The 27329-nt window shown below is 36.7% G+C and overlaps 1 protein-coding gene across 2 annotated transcripts; it reads right to left on the reverse strand.

Annotated features, from left to right (window-relative positions):
* CFAP97 (cilia and flagella associated protein 97) lies at positions 1–27329 on the reverse strand (the record flags this gene model as incomplete). 2 transcript variants are annotated; one of them, XM_080710529.1, is made up of 4 exons in its annotated part: positions 1–128; positions 1521–1671; positions 13256–13524; positions 26279–27329. In XM_080710529.1, 4 exons carry the CDS (start codon positions 27327–27329, stop codon positions 1–3), a joined length of 1599 nt encoding a protein of 532 aa, XP_080566655.1. The 2 variants fall into 2 exon arrangements, with proteins under 2 accessions (XP_080566655.1, XP_080566656.1); XM_080710530.1 differs by having other exon boundaries at positions 1–125; positions 26279–27317.

Here is a 27329-nt window from a genome sequence, read left to right on the forward strand (position 1 = left end):
TTATAACCAAGCAGTACGGACATTAGGGGGTTTAGGTCTTCTCAAAGGAGCACTGGATGTGTCAAAGACTGATTGATCGGTCTTACAACTGAGACCGCTGGTAGCACTGGATGTCCTGGAAGCTCCTCCTGAAAATATACAAAGAAGAAATAATTTCAATGATTTAAACTAAATACAAAAATCACTATTTGATGAGCTTCCTCTCTGCAGTCCTTAACTTACATGTGTCTGAGAGTCAAATGCAGCAATTCTTAACCAGGAGTGCACTTCAGAATCCCCTGTGGAGCTTAAAAGCTGCTCAAGTGACTCAAGTGAAAACAAACTCTGCGTGACAATTTATATATTTACTTGGTAAATAATTTATTACAATAATATTATAACCTATAATAGGATAGGTTATTGGAACGAGACCGTATCTTAGTCACTATAGTGAGGAAATGTTATTTTTTGTATATCTTAGAATGCACACACGAATTAACAACATAAACATGAATTAAGAAAAGTGTCCTAACTGGGAGTAGTAGTGCATGCTTGTAATCCCAGTACTTGGGAGTTTGAGACAGGAGGATCACAGGGTCACAGTCAGCCTCAACAAATTAGCAAGACTCTGTTTCCAAGTAAAGAATAAGTAGGGCTGGGACGTAGCTCAGAGGTAGGATGCTCCTGGATTCAATTCTCAGTACCACAAAAGGAAAAGAAAAAGAAAGAAAGAAAATAAAAAGAGAAGTATCTGGCCCTTTTAGATGTTGTATACTCTGGCAATGTATAGTCATTCCATTCTTATAATTTCTAGAATGTACAACTGGCTAAAAATGATCACATATCAAGCATTAAGAGGTTACAGTATCTTGTGACTTCTGCCAGTTGCTAATTTTTGTGTTAGTTATCTAGTGAGGAGAAAAGAACATATAAACAGGCTAGAAGATACTAGCAATAATTCATAATTGGCTAGCGAATTTAAAACAACACATCCCGGCCAGGCGTGGTGGTGCACACTTGTACTCCCTGTACTTGGGAGGAGGAGACAGGAGGATCCTGCAGGTTCAAAGCCAGCCTCGCTGGCTTAAGAGACCCTGTTTCCAAATAAAAATATAAAAAATAGGTCTGGAAGTGTAGCCCAGAGGTAGAAGGGTTTCCAGGAACCCCAGTACTACCAAATAAATAAATAAATAAATAAATATAAATAAATAAATAAATAAACAAACAAATAAATAAAATAACACATCTGTTAGTTTCTTCCTTTAATAAACATACAGAAGTTAAAAGACCCCCCTCCATCATCTAAGAAACTGATATTTTCAGCTGTTTCACCTCCCGGTTTCCTTCGTATGCTGCCACTGTATGCTGTAAATGTAAACCGAAATTTAGTGAGCTCAAAGAAAGCAAACCATGACGGTGAAAAGTAGAATGCATTCTAGAAGTTAGCATTTTAAAATTCTATCATGAGAACTTAAGTTGCATTTTTTAAGAAAAGGATAAAAGATGCAAAAAAGTACAAAAGAAGATCTGAATATACTTACTTAATGGGCTATACTGGCCAAGCGTGGACCTTGCACGTCTTGAGGGTGGTGTTGGGTTGAGATAACCCATGTTGCGATGATAGTCCATGAGCTGTTCTGAGCGTTTCATACCAACTGTTGGCTTCACAGCTTCAAGCCTTTTCAATAAAGCCTCCATTAAAAACAATCAATTTAAAAGTGTTAAAGGGCAATAGTTTTTAAAAAGGCAAATACTATCTACATTTTTGGAACCTAAAATTCACTAACTAAAGTAGAGAAGACGAAGTCACTCCAGACATACCATGTGAAAATAATACTTCAAATAACACACTTTCAGAAAAGTCCAAGGGTTTTCATCTATCCTATGGGTAACCAAACCACTATGATTAAAGCTACTCATTACAGGAATATCTTTCATGTTGGGTTAAAATCTCAGGAAAGGTGCTGAAAGCTGAAATAGATTAAAATCTTATTTTCTTGTACACATGACACAGTGGGAGTTTTAATACTGACAACCAGTGTTAAACCTTAAAAATCACCACAAACATCTAAATTACTATAAATTTTAGATCTATAGAGAGTAGGGCTTTCTTTTTTTTTTTTTTTTTGAAGATTTAAAGAAGTTTATTAAAAAGATAGAAATACAGAAGATAGTTACAGCCCCATGCCAGAATGGATGGGGGCGGTGGTTCAAATGAATGCCCCACCAATGACACAACATGTGGACTGGACTTTTTATACTCATGACCTCCATCTTGTTTATGTAATTGTGATGTAGTAAAAGTCCCTGTAAGGTTCCTCCCCCAGCAAGATGTGGCAAGGTGTCTCCTTTCATGAAGGTCGACCTCTCCTCCCATCCTAGCTAGATTATCCAATCATTAGGTAAACTGTCTTTAGAATGGGGATGAGGAAGTCCTAGTTCCCCTCTCCCATATACTTGTTAATTACCTTTAGCTAGGTTAATTTACATTGGAATAATTGCCTGCTTCTAGGTAGGCAGAAACCAAGTCCTTTCACAGGTTTGCCCCTCATCCAATTTTTGGAATATATTAATAATCATAGCTTTCTCAAATCTTCCTAGGCAATTCCCCATACTGGTAAATTCTTTATTAGATGTTACTTGCTATTTCTTTTTTTTTTTTTTCCCTATTAATATATGTTTTATTGACTACATTCAGAGTCAAAAGGCATATAGCATTTTTAATGACTCTCTTCCTCATTACTTAGTTTAATAAATTCTTCTTTTTGGAAAGTTTTTAATGTCAAGTAGTTGTTATCAACACATATTTCTTTTTTATCACTGTCTTAAAAGATTTACAACCATGGAACTTCCTCTCCAGGCTTTAAATCTTTAACAATTTTAATAGATTTTAATTTTCTCAGGTATACTCTGGGCAATCAATATATGTTTTAATTATGTTTATAGGACTCATCTCAAGATTCTTGTTTAGAAATCAGTCTAAAAATGGGTATTATACATGTACTATTCATTTTGATCTAATCATATGGAAAACTTATTAGCCTACAAGAGAGATATTTAATTTTGCAGCAGAATTCTACATTCTCATTCTAGATTGTTTAATATATTTAGTTTTTTTTTTTAATTTATTTTTTATTGGTGCAATGTATTCATACATCATAGTGGTATAAAGAAAATACTTTTGTAGACATACATGCACATATCGCCCAGTTAGCCCCTACCCAATCCCCACCCCATTCCCTCCCCATCCCTCCTTCCCATGCTTGGCTTAGTAGTTGACATCTAGTATTATAGCAATTTATACAATATTAACATTGATAATCTCACATAACAGTTTCATTTGTCTGGTACCAAACTCTTGATGACTTAAAGATAACATTTCAATATTTCTTTTTGCTTTCTTTCTTACCAGAGAATATTTTTTTCTTTTTTTTTTTTTAGGTAAAACTATCATACATTTATTAATTTATTTTTCAGAAAAAATCTATCCTGATATGGAATATGGACTCTAGATACCCAAAACAATCTCAAAGAAGAACAAAGCTAGAAGATGTATATTTTCTGATTTCAAACCATATAAAGCTACAATAATTGAAACAGTGTAGTACTGTTCTAAAGGCAGATATATAAAACATTGGAGCTAAATAAAAGCCTAGAGATAAATTCTTCCAAACATTGACAAGTTATTTTTGACAAGGTTTCCATGAAGTTTTGGTGGAGGAAATACTAGTCTTTTAACCAAATATTGTTGAAAAATAATAATAAATGAAAAAGAATAAAATTGGACCGTTACCTAACACATATACAAATATTAACTCAAAATAGATAAAAGACCTAAATATAAATCTTAATACTATAAGCTTTTAGAAGAAAATCTGGGTTATAAAACCTCACAACATTGAAATTGGAAGTGATTTCTTGGATATGATTTCAATTGCACAGGCAACAAAAGGGTAAATAAACTCCCTAAAAAATAAAAAAAATATTGTATATCCAAAGACAATGTAAACAGAGTTAAAAGTATGACCCATTTCTCCCTAACTCTCACATATTAGGGAAGAGAGTAGGGCTTTCAAATTGTTTCGTGGTAGTCACCCAATGCGTGGAAACGATGAATGAGCAGCTTCTCAGCTCTCCCACTCCTGATTTCCACCAGCCCTGCTATCTATATTATCTGCTTTATATACTAAAGGTCTGCATAAAATTTACTTTGGATAAAAAATAAAGTTTGCTCCTAAGAAATTTAAAAACCAATTACTAAGGTGTATGTATATATATATATATATATATATATATATATATATATATATCATTCATTCAACAGGTTAAGGAAAATATTATCTAATAATATGGTATTGTCTATTTTCTTTAAAATGAATCAGAATTTAATACATACTTCCTAACTCTCTCTTTCTCTCTATTTTTTTGCAGTACTAGGGATGGAACCCAGGGACATTCTACCTCTGAGCTACACCCCCATCCCTATTTTTTATTCTTTATTTTGAAACAGGGTCTGAGTTGCAGAGGGCCTCACTGAGTAGTTGAGGCTGTCCGCGAATCGTGATCCTCCTGACTCAGCCTCCCAAATGCTGGGATTACAAGCATGCGCCACCACACCTGGCTTCTAACTATAATTCTTAAATAAGAAGTTTAATGCTTCCTATAAGTTTTCACAAGCAAGACAGAGAAAGAAAATGGCTTGGGGAATTGATCCTTGTTTTTTTTTTTTTTGTTTGTTTTTTGTTTTAATACTTATTGATTCAAACTTTCTCTGAAGCAAGCCAATCTGTACTAAGTTTCAGATTTTAAAAAGTCAGCCTCATGAACTGTCACAGGAGCTCTCCATGTTTTCCTTCTTCCTTTTACTATTATAAAATACATACAAGATTTATCACTTTAAACCACTTAAGTGTACAGTTCTGTGACATTTTAGCACATTCACACTGTTAGGAACCGTCGACATTTGCCATTTCCCAAATGGTTTCTCAACTTTGGGTTTTTGTACTTAACAGTTTTACCTCCTGCTCTTTTAATTCTGCAGTTCTATTATTAGCATTTTTAGTATTCCTGAGCAATTCCAAATAAGAGATAGACAGTGATAAAATAAGGCAAAATATTCAGAGAAAGAGATGTTTAGAAAAGGGAAAGCAGAGAGCTGGGCATGGTGGCAAACACCCGTAATCCCAGTACTTGGGAGGCTGACAAAGGAGAGCCTCAGGTCTGAGGCCAGCCTCAGCACCTTAGTGAGATCCTGTATCAAAAAAAAAAATAAAATAAAATAAGACTGGGAGGGTAGCTCAGAGATAGAATGTCCCTGGGTTCAATTCTTAGTATACCTCCCTTTACACAAACAAACAAGAAAGAAAGAAAGAAAGAAAGAAAGAAAGAAAGAAAGAAAGAAAGAAAGAAAGCAAGCAAGCAAAGAAAGCAAAAGCAAAGCAAAGAAGGGGTGGGCTGGGAATATTGCTCACTTGCCTAGAATGCATGAAGATCTGGGTTCAATCTAGCACTACAAAAACAAAACAAAACACAATCTTCTAATTGCCATGCAATCCCAGCTACTCAAGAGGTTGAGGCAGGAGAACCACAAGTTTGAGGCCAACTTGGTAAGTCAGAGTAAAAACACAGCCAAGCTTGGGAGACAAATGGCAGGTGCAGAACATGTGATGTAGACAGACCGACCAGACAACCTCATTATTGCCAACTTGACTGCTATTGCCTTTGCACAGAACATCCTTTCTCAGTTTGTAACTTTTGAAAGCTAGAATAGAATCAACTTCATCAGGTCTTACCCAACTAAAATTTGTGGTTTTCTTAGTGGAGTTTAGGGTTGTCATTTGCACTAACTCTAAAGTCTGTGGTCTTTCCATTATAACATTATCTTTTTCCCCTAGCAGAGAAAGACACTGTATAATGTAGGTGCCAAAACCTAACACAATTATATCCCCTCCTTTGTAGCTTCTAAATATGCACAAGAAATTTTCTATGTATCACATCTTTAATGAAAATCATTGAACAGATTAACATCTGTTGTTTTCTCTGATTATCCTATTAATTACACCTTAAGCTGTGCAGGATAGAAATCTTGACGTTTTTAGTTATTTACTTTTTAGTTATTTAGTTTTTTTCTGATAGAAATTACAATGTTCCTCAGAACTCCTAATTTCCCAAGTTTATATATTTGGCTGAATGTTTTAAGTTTTAAGAAAGCTGTTAACATTTATTCACCAGATATAAAACAATATAAAGTAATATGAAGTAATTTTGAAATAATTTGCCAATAAGGCAAAAAGTAAACTGATTCTGTGGTCTGACAAATAATGCAGAAGTTTATGGAAATAAGAGAAGAAATGATTGGACCCAGCTATCCAAATCACATAAAGGCATACCATTTGTGATTCTGTCTGGGTATACAAATATAATAGGCAAAGCAAAAGCTAAAGGAGCAATCTGAAAAACAGCTAGAAATAGCTCCTTTTTGTAGAAACAATATCAAAATATTAAGTGTTGATTAGTGTAAACCCAAAGTTAAAAGTATATACATTTCAAATTAGTCATCAGTTTAGAGCCACTAGGTAAAATTTAAAAATGGTATTTTAAAATATGCAACAAATACAATCAGAGTGATAAAAATGTAAGCTATCTAATTGAAAAGACATGGAAAAGTAGGCGGAGGAGGGAAGCTGGTTACTGGGTACTAAAATAATAAGTTCTAGTGTTCTGTAGCAGAAAAGTATGTAACTTTTATAATTTATTATATATTTTATAAAGAACCAGAGCAAAGGAGATCAAAGGCTCCCAACACAAAGAAATGATAAGTGTTTATTATACACTGTATAAATGTACTGAATTACTACAGTATACTCTATAAATAGGTACAATTCTTATTTCCCTTTTCCCTTGTTACTGGGAATTGAACCTAGAGCCTTATGGATGATAATTTAAGTGCTCTATGTTTGAGCTATATCCCCAGCCCTATAAATATATATAATTATTATATGTCAATATAAAAGAGAGATCTCAAGCCGGGCATGGCATCACATGCTTATAATCCCAGGATTTGGGAGGCAGACAGGAGGATCATGGTTTGCAAACAGCCTCAGCTACTTAATGAGGCCCTTTGCAACTCAGTGAGACCCTATTTCAAAACAAAGAGTAAAAAAATAGGGCTGAGAATGTAGCTTGGAGGTAGAATGCTCCTGGGCTCCATCCCAGTACTACATCCCCAGTACTGAAGAGGACAGAGAGGGAGAGAGGGAGAGAGGGAGAGAGGGAGAGAGGGAGAGAGAGAGAGGGAGGGAGGGAGGGAGGGAGGGAGAGAGAGGGAGAGAGAGAGAGAGAGAGAGAGAGAGAGAGAGAGAGAGAGCGCGCGAGCGCATGCACGAGAGCTTATATCTTGGCTCTGCCAATGACTGTGCTCCCTTGGCCAAATTACTTGATAGGAATATTAACAACGAAATAACTATGAAATACATAATACACTTTATATGTATTACCTCACTAAATACCAAAAACTGATTCTTTCAATTTTTGGTATTTACTGAGATAATAATACTTATAAAGTGCGCATAACAGTGCCTCACATTCAGTAAGGACTTATTAAATATTCACACTATCATTAATATTTCTTTGCATTATTTTCTAGTTGTTTGACATTCAATACTATTATCTTCTCAGCTAAGTTATAAATTACATGACAAGGCCATATTTTATATTTTCCTTATATCCTCTCCACTGTCTTACATAGCAAACTTTAAACAAATATTCATTTAATAGATTGAAAAATGTTAAGAATGATTACTTATATTCCAATCTACGGTTTACAAAATCTTAGAACTGTCCGCTATGCTTTTGCTCTAGAGTATCCATTCCCCAAAAGTTCATGTGTTGAAGGCATGGCCCCATTGCAGTAATGTTCAGAGGATTCTGGGCAAGTGACTGGATCATGAAGGCTCTCACCTCATCAGTGGATTAATCCTTTTGCCCCTATCACTCTGATTCCAGCTACCATGAGGTAAGGGGGTTTAATTTTCTCCGGAATTTCTCACAGCAACAAAAAGTATTTAACACATTGCCACTCAAATTTTATTAATCAATCTCAAAAAAGTTTGCCTAAATTTGGAGGGAGGAGATTGTATTTTTAGAAATTGTATATACTTAAGAAAAGTAATAATGGTTTGATATTCATATATATTGTAAAATGATCAACACAATGAGGTTAGTCAACATATATATCATCTTACATAGTCACCAACACCAATACCTTTTTGTGTATGTGGTGAAAACACTTAAGATCTCCTCTCTTGGCAAATTTCAAGAATGTAAGGTGGAAAATTTCAGTTAGCAAGATGAATAAATTTTGGATATCTAATATACAGCATGGTGACATCAGTCAATAATACTGTCTGAAGCTGAGTGTGGTGGCACACACTTGTAATCCCAGCGTTCAGGAGGCTGAGACCAGAGGATCGCACTTTGCAGACAGTCTCAGCTACTTAGTGAGGCCATTTGCAACTCAGTGAGACCCGGTTTCAAAATAAAGAATAAAAAATAGGGCAGGGGGCGTAGCTTGGAGGTCGAATGCTCCTGGGTTCCATCCCCAGACCCGCAAAAAATAAATTAATAATAATAATTAATAATAATAATACTGTCTGTATACTTATCCAAATAATTCTTTTATATCCAGTAGATTTTTTTTTTTTTTTTTTGGTGGTACTGGGGTTCCTGGAAGCCCTTCTACCTCCGGGCTACACTCCCAGATCTAATATATATAAATATATAAATATATATAAATATATATATATATATATATATATATATATATATATTTTTTTTTTTTTTTTTTCCTTCTATTTGGAAACAGGGTCTCTTAAACCAGCGCAGCTGGTTTCAAACCTGTGTGATCCTCCTGTTTCTGCCTCCCAAGCGCTGGGATTACAAGCATGCGCCACCACGCCTGGCTCCGGAGTATATTTTTTGAAAGATTAACACAGGCTGAATCCTGCCCATCTTCTGAAACAAAGATTTTAACAAATGAATGAACAAATAATATGTCCATGATTTTTGCACGTTAGCAGAGATTTTATTTATATATATTTTTTTGTAGTTTTGGGGATTGAACCCACGGGGCATTCTACCCACAAACAACACTCCCAGCCCTATGTTTTATTTTTGAAAAAGTGTCTCACTAAGTTGCCAAGGGTTTCACAGTTGAGACTGGCGGACAACCTGTGATTCTCCTGTCTGAGGTTCCCTACATTCTGGGATTACAAACAAATTTTAAGTGTGCACCATCATGCTCAGCTAAAAAGTAACAACTTTTAATTTAACTTCTCCATATTTGGAAAACCAAGACAACTCCTCTACACTCACATTTTTCCATAGGTGGAGTTGTACTAGGTTATCATTAGTCTTTTTCTTTGATGGGAGGAGATAACAACAATAAGATATAGAAACCAGATAAATGACAAATTACTTCAAGATCTTAGAATGTATGTACTAACTAATCAACATAACACTTGTGACAACATATCACTCTGGCTTTTATTTCTCTATATTAGAATTCCAAAATTACTATTGTAGACCATCAGTGAAGAGAGGAGCATGATTTTACTTTTCAATGTTTTTAAGATCTAAATTTTCTAAATGTATATATGCATTATATTTACTTAAAAATACTATTTACTTCTATAACTCTGGGCTGAAAATAGACAATGACTATATGTCTTAGCTATAAAAATATTATGTGTATGTATATATACTTATTTATTTCATATATCCAAGTAGACAAAAAACATTTAACTCCATTTGAGTTCTAGGATCTAATCCTAATATATTACTTCAGAAATCTTACTTTGTCACTAACTGATTCAGTTACTCCATCCCCACAAATCTGAGGAAACTGACAATACTTGAAGAAAATGTTCCCACTTTTTTTTAGAGGGTAAAGTGAAACAATGAGTGTCTCTCTCTCTCTCTCTCTCTTTTTTTTTTTTTTTGTGGTACTGGGGACTAAACCCAGAGGTGTTCTACACCTGAGCTAAACCCCCAGCCCAATTTTATTTCTTATTTGGAAACAGGGTCTCACTAAATTTCGGAGGGTCTTACTAAGTTGTCGAGGCTGGCTATGAACCTGCGATCTTCTTGTCTCAGCTTCCCAAGTACTGGGATTACAAGCATGCGCCACTATGCCCGGCTAATTAGAAGATATGGTTTAACAAGAGGACTTCAAAATTAATGAATTAAAAATGTACTCACATTTTAGAAATGAAATTCTACGAAAACTAAGTCTATGTGGAGCAGGCATGCCCTCTACTGGATGAAATTTCTTGCATTGTTTTTGTTTGTTTGTTTGGATACAATGTCTAATGAGAGAAATATATGCCTATTTAAACACATACTGAAGATCTAGAATTTCACCAAAATGACAGATTAAATAGCATTTTTTTTTGGGGGGGGGTACTGGGGATGGAACCCAGGGGCCTTCTACTCTTGGTTTATACTCTCAGCCCTATTTTTAAATCTGGAAACAGGGTCTTGCTAAGTTTCAGAGTCTCATTAAATGGCCAAAGTGAGAATATTATCAAGTTAGCTTTATTTTGGTTAAAAGAATAAAGACTTAGTAGGGCATGGTGACACATGCCTAGAATTATAACAACTTAGGAAGCTGAGTCAGGAGGACTGAAAGAGGAGGATATTGGCAACTGAGCAATACCCTGTCTCAAAATAAAAAGATAAAAATGGCTGGTGATATAACTCAGCGGCACTGTGCCTCTGGGCTTAATCCCTAGTAGCATAAAAAATAAGAGTTAAATCTGAAAGATTAGTTTTCATCACAATATGATTTTAATAATTATGTTTGCTTTCCTGTTTAGTTACTTTTTTCACTTTTCTAACAATTTCTTATTCCAATAATGCACTGTTGAGATGTATCAGCCACATGTGGCTATAGAGCACTTGAAAGGTAGCTAATCCAAATTGAGATATGCTTTAAATATAAAATATACAATTATTTTCAAAGAATTTATATTGAAATAGTAAACTATCTCATCATTAATAATTTATGTTGATTACATGCTGAAATGTTATTTTGATACATCCAGTAAAATATACTATAAAAATTCATTTGTTGCGCCGGGCGTGGTGGTGCACGCTTGTAATCCCTGAGCTTGGGAGGCGGAGACAGGAGGATCGTGCTGGATCGAAGCCAGCCTCGCTGGAGTGTAGCCCAGAGGTAGAAGGGCTTCCAGGAACCCCAGTACCACACACACACACAAAAAAAAAATCGTGTTTCAGCCAGGTGTGGTGGCATATACTTGCAATCCCAGTACTTGGAAGGATGAGACAGGAAAATTGCAGGTTTGAGAATAGCCTAAACAAGCAGTGAGACTCTCATCAATCAATAAGTGTTATATAACTGCCTTTTTGGTTTTTTTTTGCGGTACTGGGGATGGGACCCAGGGGCACTGTACCTTCGAGCTACGCCCCCAGCCCTATTTTTATTCTTTATTTTAAAACAGGGTCTCACTGAATTACAAAGGGCCTAAGTAGCTAAGGCTGTCCACGAACAACAATCCTCCTGTCTCAGCCTCCCAAATGCTGTGGTGGTGCATGCTTGTAACTGCTTATTAAAATAGGTTGCAGAGCCAAGTGGGATAATGGAAACAAAGTAAACTCAAACGTTCGTAACATAATTTCATAACACATGAATGAATCTTGAATATTGCTACCATGATGAGATAATGAGCAGCTTCCCACCCACCAACCTCATTTAAACTTCATTTAGTTACCTACTCTTTGCCCCCTGTGGGGTAACTCTCTTTGGGGAGTTTAAGCCTTATGAGTTTTTTGTAAATATGCTACCCCAGGTCCCCAACTCTTAGGGTTAGTAATGGTAATAAAGAAATTTACAAAAGTTGTTACAAGTTGGGGTAGCTACACAGCTAAAAATACCACCATACTGGTGGTAAAATATAGAGGGTTAATTTTGAAAACAGTCTAATTTTAACAACTTTAAAAATTACTTTAGCTCTGAATTTATGTGCTCATTAGGAGTATAATTTTAGTTTAAGTTATTTAATAAGAGAATACCTAGGTTTAAGATCTTGGCTAAGCGATTTCCTAGTTGTTTGCCCTTTTGTAATTTAGATTTTTACCTGTAAGAAATAGATTAAAAGTAGAATCTACCTCAAAGAATTGTTATCAGGATTCAATAAGCTAATACTTGGAAGATATTTAGAATACTTAAAATAATGGGTAGTATTCAGTAAGATCTCAGTAATCCAAGCTATATATACACCATATATACATATTTTCTTTTTGCAGTAATGGGGATGGAACACAGGGGCACTGTTTCACCAAGGTATACCCCATACCCCATCCTAAGTTTTAATCTCTTTATGTTTGAAACAGGGTCTGAAGTGCAAAGGGCCTTGCTAAGTAGCTGAGGCTGTACACAAATTGCAATTTATATTGTTTATAACAATGTTTCATATATTCAAGTAAACTAACAGATTTGACCTATTCTGGATATAGTTGTCCTTTAAAATAAATGATATATAATTTATTTTAGCTTTCCAGGATATAATAAAGTTGATAAGTCAGGTCCCTCCCCTCCCCCACGTGATGTCACAGTGGGAACAGGAGGCGGAACCCCAGAAGCCAGAAGCGGAGATATTGCAAGACTACAGATGTTGTGAGAGAATCGGCATGCTTATAAAACATCGGTGCCTCCGATCCACCACATGACTCAGCTGGCCGATCAGGACTATGCACAACTCTCCAGGCACGTGGCCGTCAGTCCCTTCCCCTATGGCCGGCTGACTCTGCAGAGGGTGCCAGGTTGGGTCTGAATAAAGCAGCAGTCTCTGATAACCAGGTTGGTGTTTTTACCTCCCTCCTAAACTCCCTAACTCTATTTTCAACTTTTCAAAAGTGAAGCAAATTTAACTAGTGACTGAATACTTCATAAAAAATATACTGCACCCTGACCCTTGGATACCACTTCTTGTACTTTTGTAATGATTTAACTCATCTAGTCAAATAAAGTGCCTTCAGTATTCTCCTTTAATGGTTAATTATATATAACTTGCCAGATAAAAAACATATATTCAGCTTTCCAAATCTATAGCTGAGTTATTTTATGCCATATATATCTATACCTGCTTTCATATAACTAAATTTAAAAATTTGGCTATATTAAGATTTCCTGTAAACTGTACCTATGAATTAAAACAAATGCATCTTCTCTGATGACTAAAAGATTCTAGTTACTTACCAAATTTTCTCTTTCAATCCTTTGTTGTTCCTTTTGTCTGTTAAGAGCAGTATGATATAACTTAGGGGGATGACCAACAGATCTTCTGGGAATTGTACTTTTGCTTCCTGGTTTTTCAGCCTGCCTTGACAGTTCTTTCAAAAGCCTCTGATTTTCCCGATCAATCTGTCTTACTTCTTCTCTTGTGAAAGAGTAATTTTTCCTAGGTACTACTGAAGGCTGATCAAAGTGATGTTTTTGTGGTTCCCTTTTATCTAAATGCAGGAAAGCTACAGAGGTGGGAAAAAAAAGAAAAAGAAAAACTGGTTAAACAAAGTAGCTATGATGGGAACATGTTTTAACCTTTAATAATATAAACTATGTTAATTCATGAAAAGATATAAAGGAAACAGTGCTGATGACTTCCACATTACAATTGTGTAGAAAAAAGTTAGAGGTAGCCTAGAGTTATGTGCTCCCTGAGTTCCTTGGGCACAAGAGTTACACACAAAACAACACAAATATAAAAAAATAAATTTATATAATAGTAGTTCATAGGCAGGTATAATTTATAAAAATGTTTTTGTTGTGTATATTTTATATTTCTTTATGGCAGTTCAGTAGTAGGGGAACTTAGAAACCTCTAGATTAAGTGCACTAATATCTTGGCTACTGTGTGTTGTGTGTGTTCATGTATACCTGTGTGTGTTACTAGGGATTGAACTAGGGGTGTTCTACCATTGAGTTACACTCCCAGAACTTTTACTTTTTGAGTCAGGGTCTCACTAAGTTGCCCAGAACTTGTGATAGATTCCCCCATCAATCCTCCTCTATCAGCCTCCCAAATACTAGAATTAAAGCTGTGTTACTACACCCACCTAGCTCTGGTTTTTGTTACTTGGAAAGCATACTTGAAAATGTCCTCAGCAATGACTGAATAACAATGGCAAAAACTCAGAATAAGCTGGGCAAGGTAGCATACATTTATAACCCCAGCATTTGGGAGGCTGAGTAAGAAGGATCACGGTTTGTGGACAGCCTCAGCTACTTAGTGAGGCCCTTTCCAACTCAGTGAGAACCTGTTTCAAAATAAAGAATAAAAAATAGGGCTGGGGGTATAGCTCAGAGGTAGAATGCCCCTGGGTTCCATCCCCATTACAACACACATAAAAAACAATCTCAGAATACTCTAAAACTATCAACTTAATCTGAAAATACTGTACTACAAAAATTTATGGATCTTAATACTGTCATTAAAATAAACACATATTGTTTAGGTCAAGATTTTATATTTGGCAAACATAAGCTCAAATGAACACATTATATAAAAGGTGCTTTTGACCATGAATATATTTCACATACTATGATTATCAAATACATTTTTATTAACATGCCCAAATCCTTAAATTTCCATATCAGGAGGTTGACACTAAGACAGCTTCTAAAAATACAGAACTTGCCAAATGTTTCCAGTTCTATATGTACTAACACAGGAATATATCAGATTTCTCTTAATACATAAATTATTACATTATTTCTTTTCTTTTTTGGTGGTACTGGGGTTCCTGGAAGCCCTTCTACCTCCGGGCTATACTCCCAGACCTATTTTATTTTTGGAAACAGGGTCTCTTAAGCTGACGGCTGGCTTCGAACCTGCGCGATCCTCCTGTCTCTGCCTCCCAACCGTGGGGATTACAAGCGTGCGCCACCACGCCCAGCTCCATTATTTGTTTTTACTTGACTATCTTGATTTTACTTTTTTCCTATGGTTAGTATTGTACTTTGTTAAAAGCACAGTACTACAAAGGGAAAAACTGCTTTCAATCTCCATTTAAAAATGAATATGGTGCAGCAGGGTGTGGTGGTGCATGTTTGTAATACCAGTACTTGGGCTGCTGAGACAGGAGGACTGAAGGTTTGAAGACAGCCTCAGCAGTTTAGTGAGGCTCTCAGCAATTTAGGGAGACCCTGTTTCCAAATAAAATATAAAATAGGTCTGGATGGAGGTGTAGCCTGGAGGTAGAAAGTCCTTGGGTTCCATCCCCAGTACCACAAAAAAAAAAAAAAAAAAAAAAAGAATATGGTACAAAAAAGTTAAATCATTTGGACAAGAACAGAAAAACAGTAACTTTATCTCTGAAGGTTTATGCCCAAGACTATGAAAAATTACTTTAAAAACAATGATTATCAGTGGCTTTCTGGTAGGAAGAATAAAAAAAATAATGGTTGGCAATTTGTTTAAAAATCATATGAAGTTAATAACAAAACCTTAATCACAGTGCATTTTTTTTCAACTGAAATGGGTAAAGCGCCAATAATATAACAAGGTTTAAGAAGAAGGCACTTTTCATACAAAGGCGTGAACATTCAGTCATCATAATACTCATGATCGGAAAGGACCATCACATAAATGAGCTTTACATATTAAATATCTTCCAAGAAATATCTATTTTGTGGAATTCAACAAGGTTTCTAGATTAATTCAGCTCTATGGAACTCTTTACATTTTAAAGGAAATTAAGCCATTTTTTTCCAATGACATTTTTTTTTTCCTGGTGGTACTGGGGTTCCTGGAAGCCCTTCTACCTCCGGGCTACACTCCTAGTACCTATTTTTATACTTTTTTATTTGGAAACAGGGTCTCCTTAGCCAGCGCGGCTGGCTTTGAACCTGCGTGATCCACCTGTCTCAGCCTCCTATCTCAGTCTACCAAGTGCGGGGATTACAAGCGTGCGCCGCCAGGCCTGGCTTTCCAATGACATTTTTATAAGTAAAAAAAGGCAAGAGCAATTTCTTTTTCCCCAGTACTGGGGATGGAACCCAGGAGCATTCTACTTATAAGCCACACCCCCAGGCCTTTTTTTTTTTCATTCTTTATTTTGAAACAGGGTCTCACTAAGTTGTAGAGGGCCTAAGTAGCTGAAGCTGTCCTTGAACCTGTGATCTTCCTATCTTAGCCTCCCAAATGCTGGAATTACAAGTGTGTGCCACCACGCCCGGCACAATAGCAAATTTTTTTTTTTTTTTTGTGGGTCTGGGGATGGAACCGAGGGATATCTGACCTCTGAGCTATACCCCCTGCCCTTTTTTAGTTTGAAACAGGGTCTAAGTTGCAGAGGGCCTCACTAAGTAGCTGAGGCTGTCCAAGAACTGTGATCCTCCAGTCTCTGCCTCCTGAATGCTGGGATTACCATGCTCGGCAGCAAAAAAATTTTTAAAAGATTTCTTAAAAAAAACTGTTAGCTCTCCTTGATGGGAAAGGAAGCATGAAGTTTTACATACTGATAGCAGGTATTACTATAATTTTCTAAAGTAGCTATATGCTTTTTATGCTTTAGTATTAACTGGCAATCTCACATATATATTCACTATTTTTTCCAACCGAGATCTAAAAAAATTTTTTTTTTTTTGGTGGTACTGGGGTTCCTAGAAGCCCTTCTACCTCCGGGCCACACTCCCAGACCTATTTTTATTTTATTTTTGGAAACAGGGTCTCTTAAGCCAGCACGGCTGGCTTTGAACCTGCGCGATCCTCCTGTCCCCGCCTCCCAAGCACGGGGATTACAAGCGTGCACCACCACACCCGGCTAAAAAATGTTTTACCTTAAATGAATTTTCAGGGATACAGATATATATATTTTAAATACATATATTTAAACTTACAAGCTGGGTGGTGGTGGCACATGCTTATGATCCCAGTGCTTGGGAGGCTTAAGACAGGAGGATTATAAGTTCCCAGCCAGCCTCAGCTACTTAGTGAGGCCCTTTGCAATTTAGTGAGACCCTGTTTCAAAAATATAGAATAAAAAAATGGGCCGGGCATGGTCACGCATGCTTGTAATCCCTGCACTTAGGAGGCAGAGACAGGGGGATCGCACAGGTTCAAAGCCAGCCGCGCTGCCTTTAAGAGACCCTATATCCAAATAGAAGTATAAAATAGGTCTGGGAGTGTAGACCAGAGGTAGAAGGGTTTCCAGGAACCCCAGTACCACACACACACACACACACACACACACACACACACACACACACACACACACAGAGACTGGGGGTATAGCTTAAAGGCAGAATGCCCCTGGGTTCAATCCCTAGTACCACCCCCACACACACATAACAATAATAAACTTACAGGACTTCCAGGGAATGGGACGGAAAAAAGCGGGGCTTACAAGCCCCGCTAACAACCAATCTCTATTACCACAAAATCAGCCCCTTTCATAGCCAGAAAACACCATCAGCAGAGAAACAAAAAATGTAATTTCAAGGGACAGAGAAAAAGAGGGCTGGAAAAATGAGACACCAGAAACCAGACCGCAGTGCTGCAGCCGGAGCCGCATGGGTGCCATTTTCCCTTGCAGCACCATGCTCCAGAGAGGAAGGGAACTCATAATGGAGCTCAGAGCCACAGAGGAGATACACCAGCCTCATGCCTGAGGACGCGGCAGCAGCCTTACTGCTGGCGGCAGCAGCAGCGAGCTCACCGGACAGCACCAGACCAATGCACTCAACAGCCCACCAGGCTCCAGAGAGGAGTGGCGGACAGCGAGCCAAGGTGAGCCACTGCGGATCAACCGGGAGGAATTCGGCAAATTTCTCGGTGCAGGGAGCATCTAAAGCTCTCAGAGGCTGGGCACAGCACACCCTGCAGGGACTCAGAGTGGAGCTCAAAACCAGAGAAGAAATACGCCAGCCTCACGGCTGAGGGCGTGCCAGCAGCGCCATATTGCTACCGGCGGCAGCAGCAGCAAATTCACCGAGTCCACGACACCTCCATCTGCACACTCAACAAAAATGAGTCAAATTGTGGCCCCTAGAGGAGAAATCCCAGTACTGTACTCCCAGGGACTTGACCCAGTGGGGGAGTGGCGGTGGCAGAGATATCACACCATAGGAGAACGCCCAATCTGGCACCCCCCCCAGGGTGTAAAGCAGCCTCGATTGACTCCCAGGGTTTGAGACTCTGCGATACAACCCAGTAAAGGAGTAGTGGTGACTGAGATACCACAGACTCGAGATCCAGAGCACCTTAAGTAAAGTCTTAGTGACCCAGGGAAGATCCCAGAGAAGGCACAAACTTCCGAAATCATGGGAAAGAGAAATAACAATGGAGCAGTGAATGCCCACAACCCCACAACATCAGAACCTGATAAAACAGAAATTCAGAGATTTATAGAAGATCAAATCAGGAAAATAACTGTAGAAATAATAGAGGTGTTTCGAAAAGAATTCAGAGAGAGCCAAAGAGAAATAAAGGATGCAATTAATGAAGTAAAGGCCTCAATTCAAAGTACAAACAACCGATTAGACCACATGGAGAATAGAATCTCACTCCTAGAAGATGATCATTCAAAAAATGAACACATAGTTTCTAATTTAGAAAAAAAAATATGACAGCAGGAATCTGACATTGAAGAAATATGGGCCCATTTTAAGAGAGTTAACCTAAAAATAATTGGAATAGAGGAGGGAAAGGAAGGTGAAACCAAAGGGATCAACAATCTTTTCAAGAAAGTAATAGCAGAAATTTTTCTAAACGTAGAGCAAGAGGTCGATACACAGGTCCAGGAAACTTATAGAACTCCCTTTAGACGGGATAGAAGAGGATCCCCACGCCACATAATTGTCAAAATGACCAATGTGGAAGCCAAGCAGAGAATCTTAAAGGCAACAAAAACAAAGGGCCAAGTGACATTCAGAGGCAAACCAATTAGAATCACTCCAGACTTCCCAAACCAAGTCATGAAAGCCAGAAGGGCTTGGAGTAACATATTCCAAACTCTGAAAGAAAACAACTTCCAGCCAAAAATTTCCTACCCAGCAAAACTCTATCAAATTAGATGGAAAAATAAGAAGCTTCCATGACAAACAGAAACTGAAGGAATTTATGTCTTCAAAACCAGCGCTAGAGAAAATATTCAAAGAGATTAACTACAAAGAAGAAATAGGTAACACACACCAGAACGAGAGAAAAAAGATTTTCCATCCAACAGACAACTAAGATTGGTTATCTGTGGAGATTCATTACTTATGTTAGTCTTTTACCTATTTCTAAATTGTATTGTTTGCTTTTATTATTGCTAATTTTTAGGATTTCTAGTTGGAATATTAATATACCTTCAGATATAGCGTTTGGAAATATCTTATCCCATTCTATCAGTAACTTTTAACTGTTTACATTGTCTTTGGATATACAGTATTTTTTTTTATTTTTTAGGAAGTTTATTTACCCTTTTGTTGCCTGTGCCACTGAAATCATATCCAAGAAATCACTGCCAATTTCAATGTTGTGAGGTTTTATGACCCAGATTTTCTTCTAAAAGTTTACAGTATTAAGATATATATTTAGGTCTTTATCTATTTTGAGTTAATATTTGTATATGTGTTAGGAAAGGGTCCAATTTTATTCTTTTCATGTAATTATTATTTTTCAACAATATTTAGTTAAAAGATTAGTATTTCCTCCACCAGATGTTCGTGGAAACCTTGTCAAAAATAACTTGACAATATATGGAAGAATTTATCTCTAGGCTTTTATTTAACTCAAATGGTTTATATATCTGCCTTTAGAACAATACTACACTGTTTCAATTATTGTAGCTTTATATGGTTTGAAATCAGAAAATATACGTCTTCTAGCTTTGTTCTTCTTCGAGATTGTTTTGGGTATCTAGAGTCCATATTCCATATCAGGATAAATTTTTTCTAAAAAATAAATAAATGTATGATAGTTTCACCTAAAAAAAAAAGAAAAAAATATTCTCTGGTAAGAAAGAAAGCAAAAAGAAATATTGAAATATTATCTTTAAGTTATCAAAAGCTTGGTATCAGACAAGTGAAACTGTTATGTGAGATTATCATCGTTAATATTGGATAAATTGCTATAAAACTAGATGTCAACCACTAAGCCAAGCATGGGAAGGAGGGATGGGGAGGGAACTGGGTAGGGATCGGGTAGGGGCTAACTGGGTGATGTGTGCATGTATGTCTACAAAAGTATTTTTTTTATACCATTATGATGTATGAATACATTGCACCAATAAAAAAATAAATTAAAAAAATAATAAACTTACATATTCAGAAATACTTTTCTCTAATTTTCCTGAGTGAAACAACTGTAAACTTTTCATAGGTATTCAATCAATCATCACTAGAGCCACTTCTGAAGTTAGCTGATGCCATTTATTAGAGCATCAGCTTTATTTTCATCTAAGTTATGTGACATAGACAGCATTTAAAAAATTTACATGTAATGCTACTAGAAAATTTATCCTAAGCAATACTGTTTTTATTCATTTAATTCTTTGAATAAATTCTTCCTTTATCCATATTCATGACCTATTTTAAAAAACCTTAATAGCATTTACTTTTAAAGATTTTTTAAAAATATTTTTAAAAAAACTCAATACTTGTAACAGAGGTCATAATTCAAGGAATGAGTTACTCATTTAGTAAGTGAGTTCATTTACTAAATATGTCTTCCTTAAGGAATTGTGACATTCTTCCTGTTCTCCTCAATCTGAGTAGGCTTATAACAGCTTTGGCCAATTGCATACAGGCAAAATGTTATGACTTTCATGGCTAGGTAATAAAGGGAGAGTCAGCCCCCTCTGCCTAGTTTGCTGGAATACTTGTGCTTGCATCTGGAGTCACCAGACTTGTCTGATTACCTTGCCATGCTGTGAGGCTGCCAAGTCACATAAAGAAGGCATGTATAGTCACTTTAGTCTTTGAGTAATCCAAGGTTGCTGCTTTATTCAACAAAGTTTTGTGGCGATTTTTAACAGAGCAATAGTAGCTGCTACAAAATTTGGTACTAGGAAGTAGAAGGCTACTATAATAAAACTTAAAATCCAGGGCAGCAGCTTTGAGACCTGGTAGCAAGAAGATCTGCAAAGGCTTGGAGAAAACTGTTGGTAAAATCTGAGAGGATAAAGTGGCAAACTGTTTAGTAACAGAGTTGCCTGTGGTGCAAGAGAAAATTCATACTGCTGTAGATTTGGCTAAGCAGAATGTTGAAAGAGTATCAATGACTTATTTTATCCACAATGTAAGAATCCACAAGATAGAGAGATGGGCAAACTGGTCAGTTTTCAAGCAAAAACCAGGAATATAACCTCAGGATATAGGGAATTAGAATAAAACTACTCCTTATCCCTCATCTCTCCCAGAAGAAAATTCTCGTACCTGAAGAACCACACCTGAGGAGTACCTGGACCTGACTTAAGTCTTGAATCTTGAGATTGGGAGCATATTTGGAAAAGGGACTATATTTTTTCATATGGGAGGAACATAAATAAATATGTGTCCAGAAATAGGAATGAAGAGATTTTAAGGTATGCCTATAAATTTAATATTTCTCCCATTAAAAGGTAGGGTCTATGTCCTTCCACTTTAAATCTACGAGGGGTTATGACCATTTCAACCAATAGTGTGCCAAAGAAATGATGCTATGTGACTTCAGCGGCTAGGTCATAAAGGGCAATGAGATTTCTGTATTATTTCCTGGAACATCAGCTTGGAACCTTAAGCCACCCTGAAAAAAGTCCAATTATGCTGAAGCTGCAATACCTGAGGAAGTAAGGTCATGTGGAGAGACCATGAGTGTGCCCCCTGGTAAGCAGTCCTGGTTTTCTGGCAGACCCAAGTCCAGGCACCTAACATGTGAGTGAACAAGTTCTCATTTAAGTCTAGTCTACAGCCATTGGGTCACCTCTATTTTTAAGTCTCACTATCTTGTAAGTGATGGGGTAATTTGTTATGTAGCATTAGTAACTGATTATCTTTATTAAAATTATTTTTTGTGTGTGTGGTACTGGGAATGGAACCCAGGGGCATTCTACCTCTGAGCTATACTCTTAGCCCTATTTTTTATTCTTCATTTTGAAACAAGGTCTCACAAAATTGTAGAGAGCCTCACTAAGTAGTTGAGGATGGCTGCGAACTTGTGATACTCCCATCTCTGCCTCCCAAGTACTAGGATTACAAGCATGTGCCACCTGGCATTATCTTAAAAAAAAAAAACAAACCCAAAAAACAAAACAAAAAAACCCCACTGACCAACAAAATGGCTGTGGGACAAATGCAGCCCACAAACTGTTAATGCTTTTTATGTTCTGATTTACCAATCTTCCTTGATGGCTAAGCCTTCATCAGCTTTATTGTCTAGTTCTGTTTTGCTTCCATCCTAAATTTGAAGTCACTGACCTACCTTTTGGGGGTATTTAGCCCATTTATTAATATAAAACATTCTTGTTTTCCCTTTTAGTGTTTTTCATACCTTGAATTCTATTTTGAATACTAATAAGATTGATACTTCTATTTTTTCCTTTTTGAAGGATATATACCTGGCCTATCTTTCTCAAGCTCTTACTTTTATTCATACCATTTTAAGTATCTTTTTAGGTAGGATTCCTCTCCCCCAAATCAATTGGTATTTATTGAATACCTTTGGCTAGCAGAACAGAAACCCTATGAAAAGAGGTAGTATTTCATTTTTCTTTTTGTGTACACTGCTGAGGATTGAAGCCAAAAGCATTCTATCTCCAAACTACACCCTCAGCCCTATTTTATTTGGAAATAGGATCTCACTAAGTTGCTGAAGCTGACTTTGACCAATCCTGGACTTAGCCTCTATATACTAGAATTATAGGCATGTGCCATCAAACCTGGCCTCCCCCCTTTTTTTTATTGTGGTATAATTCACAGAACATAAATCTTACCATCTTAACATTTTTAAGTGTACAGTTCAGTGGTATTCAATACATTCATAATGTTATGCAACCATCCCTACCATCCATCTCTGTAACTCTTTATCTTGGACAATTGCAACTCTCTACTATTAAATGACTACTTCCCACTCTCCCTTCTCCTATTCCCTGACAATCACAATTATTTCAGTCTCCATGATTTTGACATATAAGTAGAATTAGAGTATTTTTTGAGACTAGTTTATTTCACTTAGCATAATGTCCTCCAGGTTCATCCATGTGGTAGCATATATAAGGAGTTTCCTTTTTTTAAGGCTTAATGGTATTCCTGGTTAGTTTTTTTTAATCAGTGATTAGTATCTTCTGGTAAGTTAGATTTACTATATTGTTTGATCTTTTTTTAAAAAGAATTCTTCTAATTTCTTCTTCTTTCCTCTTTTGGAAGATTTAAGTAAAAAAAATTTTTCCCCTAAAATCTTCTCCAAGATTTTTGGAGTACTATGAATAAATACTATAATTTTAGCTTGTTACTTTTAGAAGTCCTTAAGCGTTCTGGCTTCTGGATTCCTGTGTACTCTTAAAGGTTAAGGATCCCAAAAAATGTTTATATGAATTAATTTATCAATATTTACCATGTTAGAAATTAAAGGTGTTTACTTATTCCTCCTGCAATAAGAGGCAGATTCAATTTTGAAAATTTTGTAATGCCTAGCTTAACAGAAGACCGCTGAATTTTTCAGAGCTGCCTCAGCTTTCTACTGTGTCATCACTGCCATGTAACCTCTGGAGGACTCTACTGTACACAACGTGTCAGGAGAATGTAGAAAGCACATCGAGCTTAGTTTCATTAGTAAAAATAATTCTGTCATTGGGAATCTTCTGTAAAATCATAGAGCCTTCTTTTTCTTTCTTTTTTTTTTTTTTTTTTGGTGGTTCTGGGGGTGGAACCCAGGGGCTTTTCTACCTCCAGGCTATACTCCCAGACCCATTTTATACTTTATTTGAAAACAGGGTCTCACAAAGTTGCTGAAAGCCTAAGTAGCTGTGGCTGGCTTTGAACCTGTGTGATCCTCCTGTCTCAGCCTTCCAAGCACTGGGATTAGAAGGGTGTGCCACCAATGCTTGGAGCCTTCTTTTATAACAGTTTCAAACATGTTCTTTATCATGTACTTCCAGGTAGGGCATGCTTGTAGCTGGTCTTCTTAGCACAGGCATCTCCCTTTCTTAAAGAGTGTCACAGCAGTCTCTCTCACTTCCCCTTGCACAAGGTACTTCATTTCAATCTCTCCCATCTTAGTAAAAAAATTTAACCAGATTCCTTGCTCATCAATACTTTTTTAGTTCAATTTCTCTTATGCTTGTTTTTCTTCTCAAAATAAATTATAGTGATCATTTCATACATAGTACATGTGGTAAATTTTGAAGACATGCATATCTAAAATGTCTTTATTTTGCCTTTTCAGATTCTTCCTAAACTGACCCAATTTAACATATACAAAGCACGAAACAAATATTTAAATTTAGTCTTATGGGAGCCAGACATGGTGGCACACGCTTGTAATTCCAGCATTTGGGAGGCTGAGACCAGAGGATCACGGTTCGCAGACAGCCTCAGCTACTTAGTTAGGCCCTCAGCAACTCAGTGAGACCCAGTTTCAAAATAAAGAATGAAAAAATAGGGCAGGAAGTGTAGCTCGAAGGTCAAATGCCCCTGGGTTCCATCCCCAGACCCGCAAAAAATAAATAAATAAATAAATAAATAAATAAAATAAATCAATAAATAAATTTAGTCTTATCAACTTCTTCAATGTGCTCCAAATAGGTGAGACTCAGGTGATACCAGAATCAAAACTTCTATTTACTACTTCATTTTTTAAGGCCACCTATGCTTTTTAAAGGACTTACAGCTCAAGATCAAAGATTAACAAACCTATAATCCCTGCCCCAGAGGCCAGGCAGGAAAATTCCAAGTTTAAAACCAATCTGTGCAATTTAGCAAGACCCCATGTCAAAATTAAATATTTTTAAAAAAGAAGCCAGGCGTGGTGACACATACTTAGAATCCCAGAATTTGGGAGGTTGAGACAGGAGGATCATGGTTCGAGGACAGCCTCAGCTACTTAGTGAGACCCTTTGCAACTCAGTGTGAGACCCTGTTTCAAAATAAAGAATGAAAAAAAAAAAAAAAAAGGCTTGTGGGTGTAGCTCATAGGTAGAATGCCCCAGGGTTCCATCCCTTGTACCCCCCCCCCCACACACACGCCATAAATGTAGTTCAGAGGTAGAGTACTTGCCTAGAATGTACAAGGCCCTGTGTTCAATCACTGCCTCCCCCCCAAATTTAAAAATCCAATTCTACCTTTCTGACATTTATATAGCAAAGGCAGGTTTGGGGTAGAGATAAGAAATTCCTCAGCCACTCAACTGAGATAAAAGAGAAACTCTAAGAATATTTCAAGGTCCACTTTAAAGTCATATATCTAATAATGCCTTCATTTACTTCTTTTCTGATGGTCCTTGGGTCAGTATTGATATCATCACAAGGTGCTGGTTAGAAAAGTAACTGTTTGGGCTCTACCCTAGTTTTACTGACCAAGAATCTGCATTTTAAACAAGATCCCAGGGTGACCTGTATACATATTAAAGTTTGGGAAGCTCTGGTAAAGTTGATTTCCCAATAGTTGATTTTTCTCCTTAATAGACCCCCTCCCCCATGAGTGTAGACTAATTCTAGGTGATGAGACGTGGAGGTTTGCTGGAGATGCTTCTTTAAAAAGTTTCTTCCAGCCTGGCATGGTAGCACATACCTGTAATCCCAGTACTTGGTAGGCTGAGACAGGATTGCAGGTTTGAGGCCAGCCTTGGCAACTCAGTGAGACCCTGTTTCAAAACAAAAAAATAAAAAGGGCTGGAGGTGTAGCTCAGAGGCAGAATGCCCTTGGGTTCAATCCTCAGTACCACCCATCCATAAATGAGGTTTCTTCCATCTGAGGTCAGGAGGGTGCCATACTTGCTACACACAAACATCCTAGTAGCCTAGAAGTGAACAGAGGACCATGGCTTAGAGGAAGAAGGGGTAGGCATTTTGAGTTTGTAAGGCACCAAAATAAAAGTTTAAAGTTTCTAGTCCTAGCTGATTAGCTTTGCAATACCTGTATCTTACCTGATAATACAAATTAAATTCCAGATATTTTGTAGTATAATGAAGTATGTTGTAGTTATTAAAATATGTCATCTCAAAAGATATCTACTAAAAAAAATCAATGTAAAATTCATGGCAGTCAATATTAAAGCTTAATACTTAAATTTAATATATAAATTTTATAAAGAAAATTACCTTTCAAAAGATGATTCAGGTCCACTGTGTCATGTAAGACTTTTTGTTTATATTTGTGGTCTAAATCAGAATCTAACACTGGTGACTTTGGGGTGAGATTAGGCCCATGTTTCTCTTTCCCTTTTTTGGCTTCTTTCAAATGTTTTGAATCATTTTTTAAAACCTCAACACCATCATATACTTCTTGACTCACATTTTCTTGCCTTTTAACTTTTACTTTTTGGTCATTTGATGTACCCAGCTCAAAAGACTGAACAGGGCTGATGTCTGGAGTTGACAAAGGAGTTACATCTGTCACAGTATCTTCAGATTCCTCAGTATAGTCACCAATTTTTGGCTTAGTACTTGAAGATTGTGTTCCTGTTGATTTTATTCCTGACCTGTGCTTCTGTTTTGGTGATAAGATGGTTACACCAGGTATATGTTTCCTTGATGATGGACGTGAGCGAGATTTACAGATATCTGCATCTGAACAGTCTGTAACTGAACTTGAAGATGAGGAAGACAAAGATGAGGAAGAAGAACTTATTTTGGAATACTTTTTACTTATGTTTTTTTTTAAGTTATTAGATAATTTAGATGACTTGGACTTCACATGACATTTCCCCCCATCATCACTACTTTCTTCTCCTTCAGTGTAATAATCATCCTCTCTTTCTTTTACAATTTTGGGAATTCTATCTGGAATGGTCAAGTGTATTTTATGTCCTGTTGGAGGATCAGATGATTTTTTTGATTCTGAAGAAGTGGTCAATGATAAAGAACTGGTTTGTATAATATCATTCTCTAGAGGGCCTTTATCTAGAAGAATTTTTGCTTTTCTTTCATTTCCTTTCTCAGTAAGATAATGTTCCTTTGTTTGTAATCCAAATTTCAAGTTTACATTTTCTGTATCCTTATCTATTCTTTCTTTAAGGTCACCGATTGGCTTGTCAAAAACTAAGTTACTTTCACATTTCTTTGTATTTGTTTCTTCAAAGTCACTGTCAAAGAAAGAATGGTCCACTTCACCTTCTGATATATCTTCAAACCGATCCATGATGGCAAACAT

This window comes from Muscardinus avellanarius, assembly GCF_963383645.1.
Source record: "Muscardinus avellanarius genome assembly, chromosome: 14".
NCBI classification, from domain to species: domain Eukaryota; kingdom Metazoa; phylum Chordata; class Mammalia; order Rodentia; family Gliridae; genus Muscardinus; species Muscardinus avellanarius.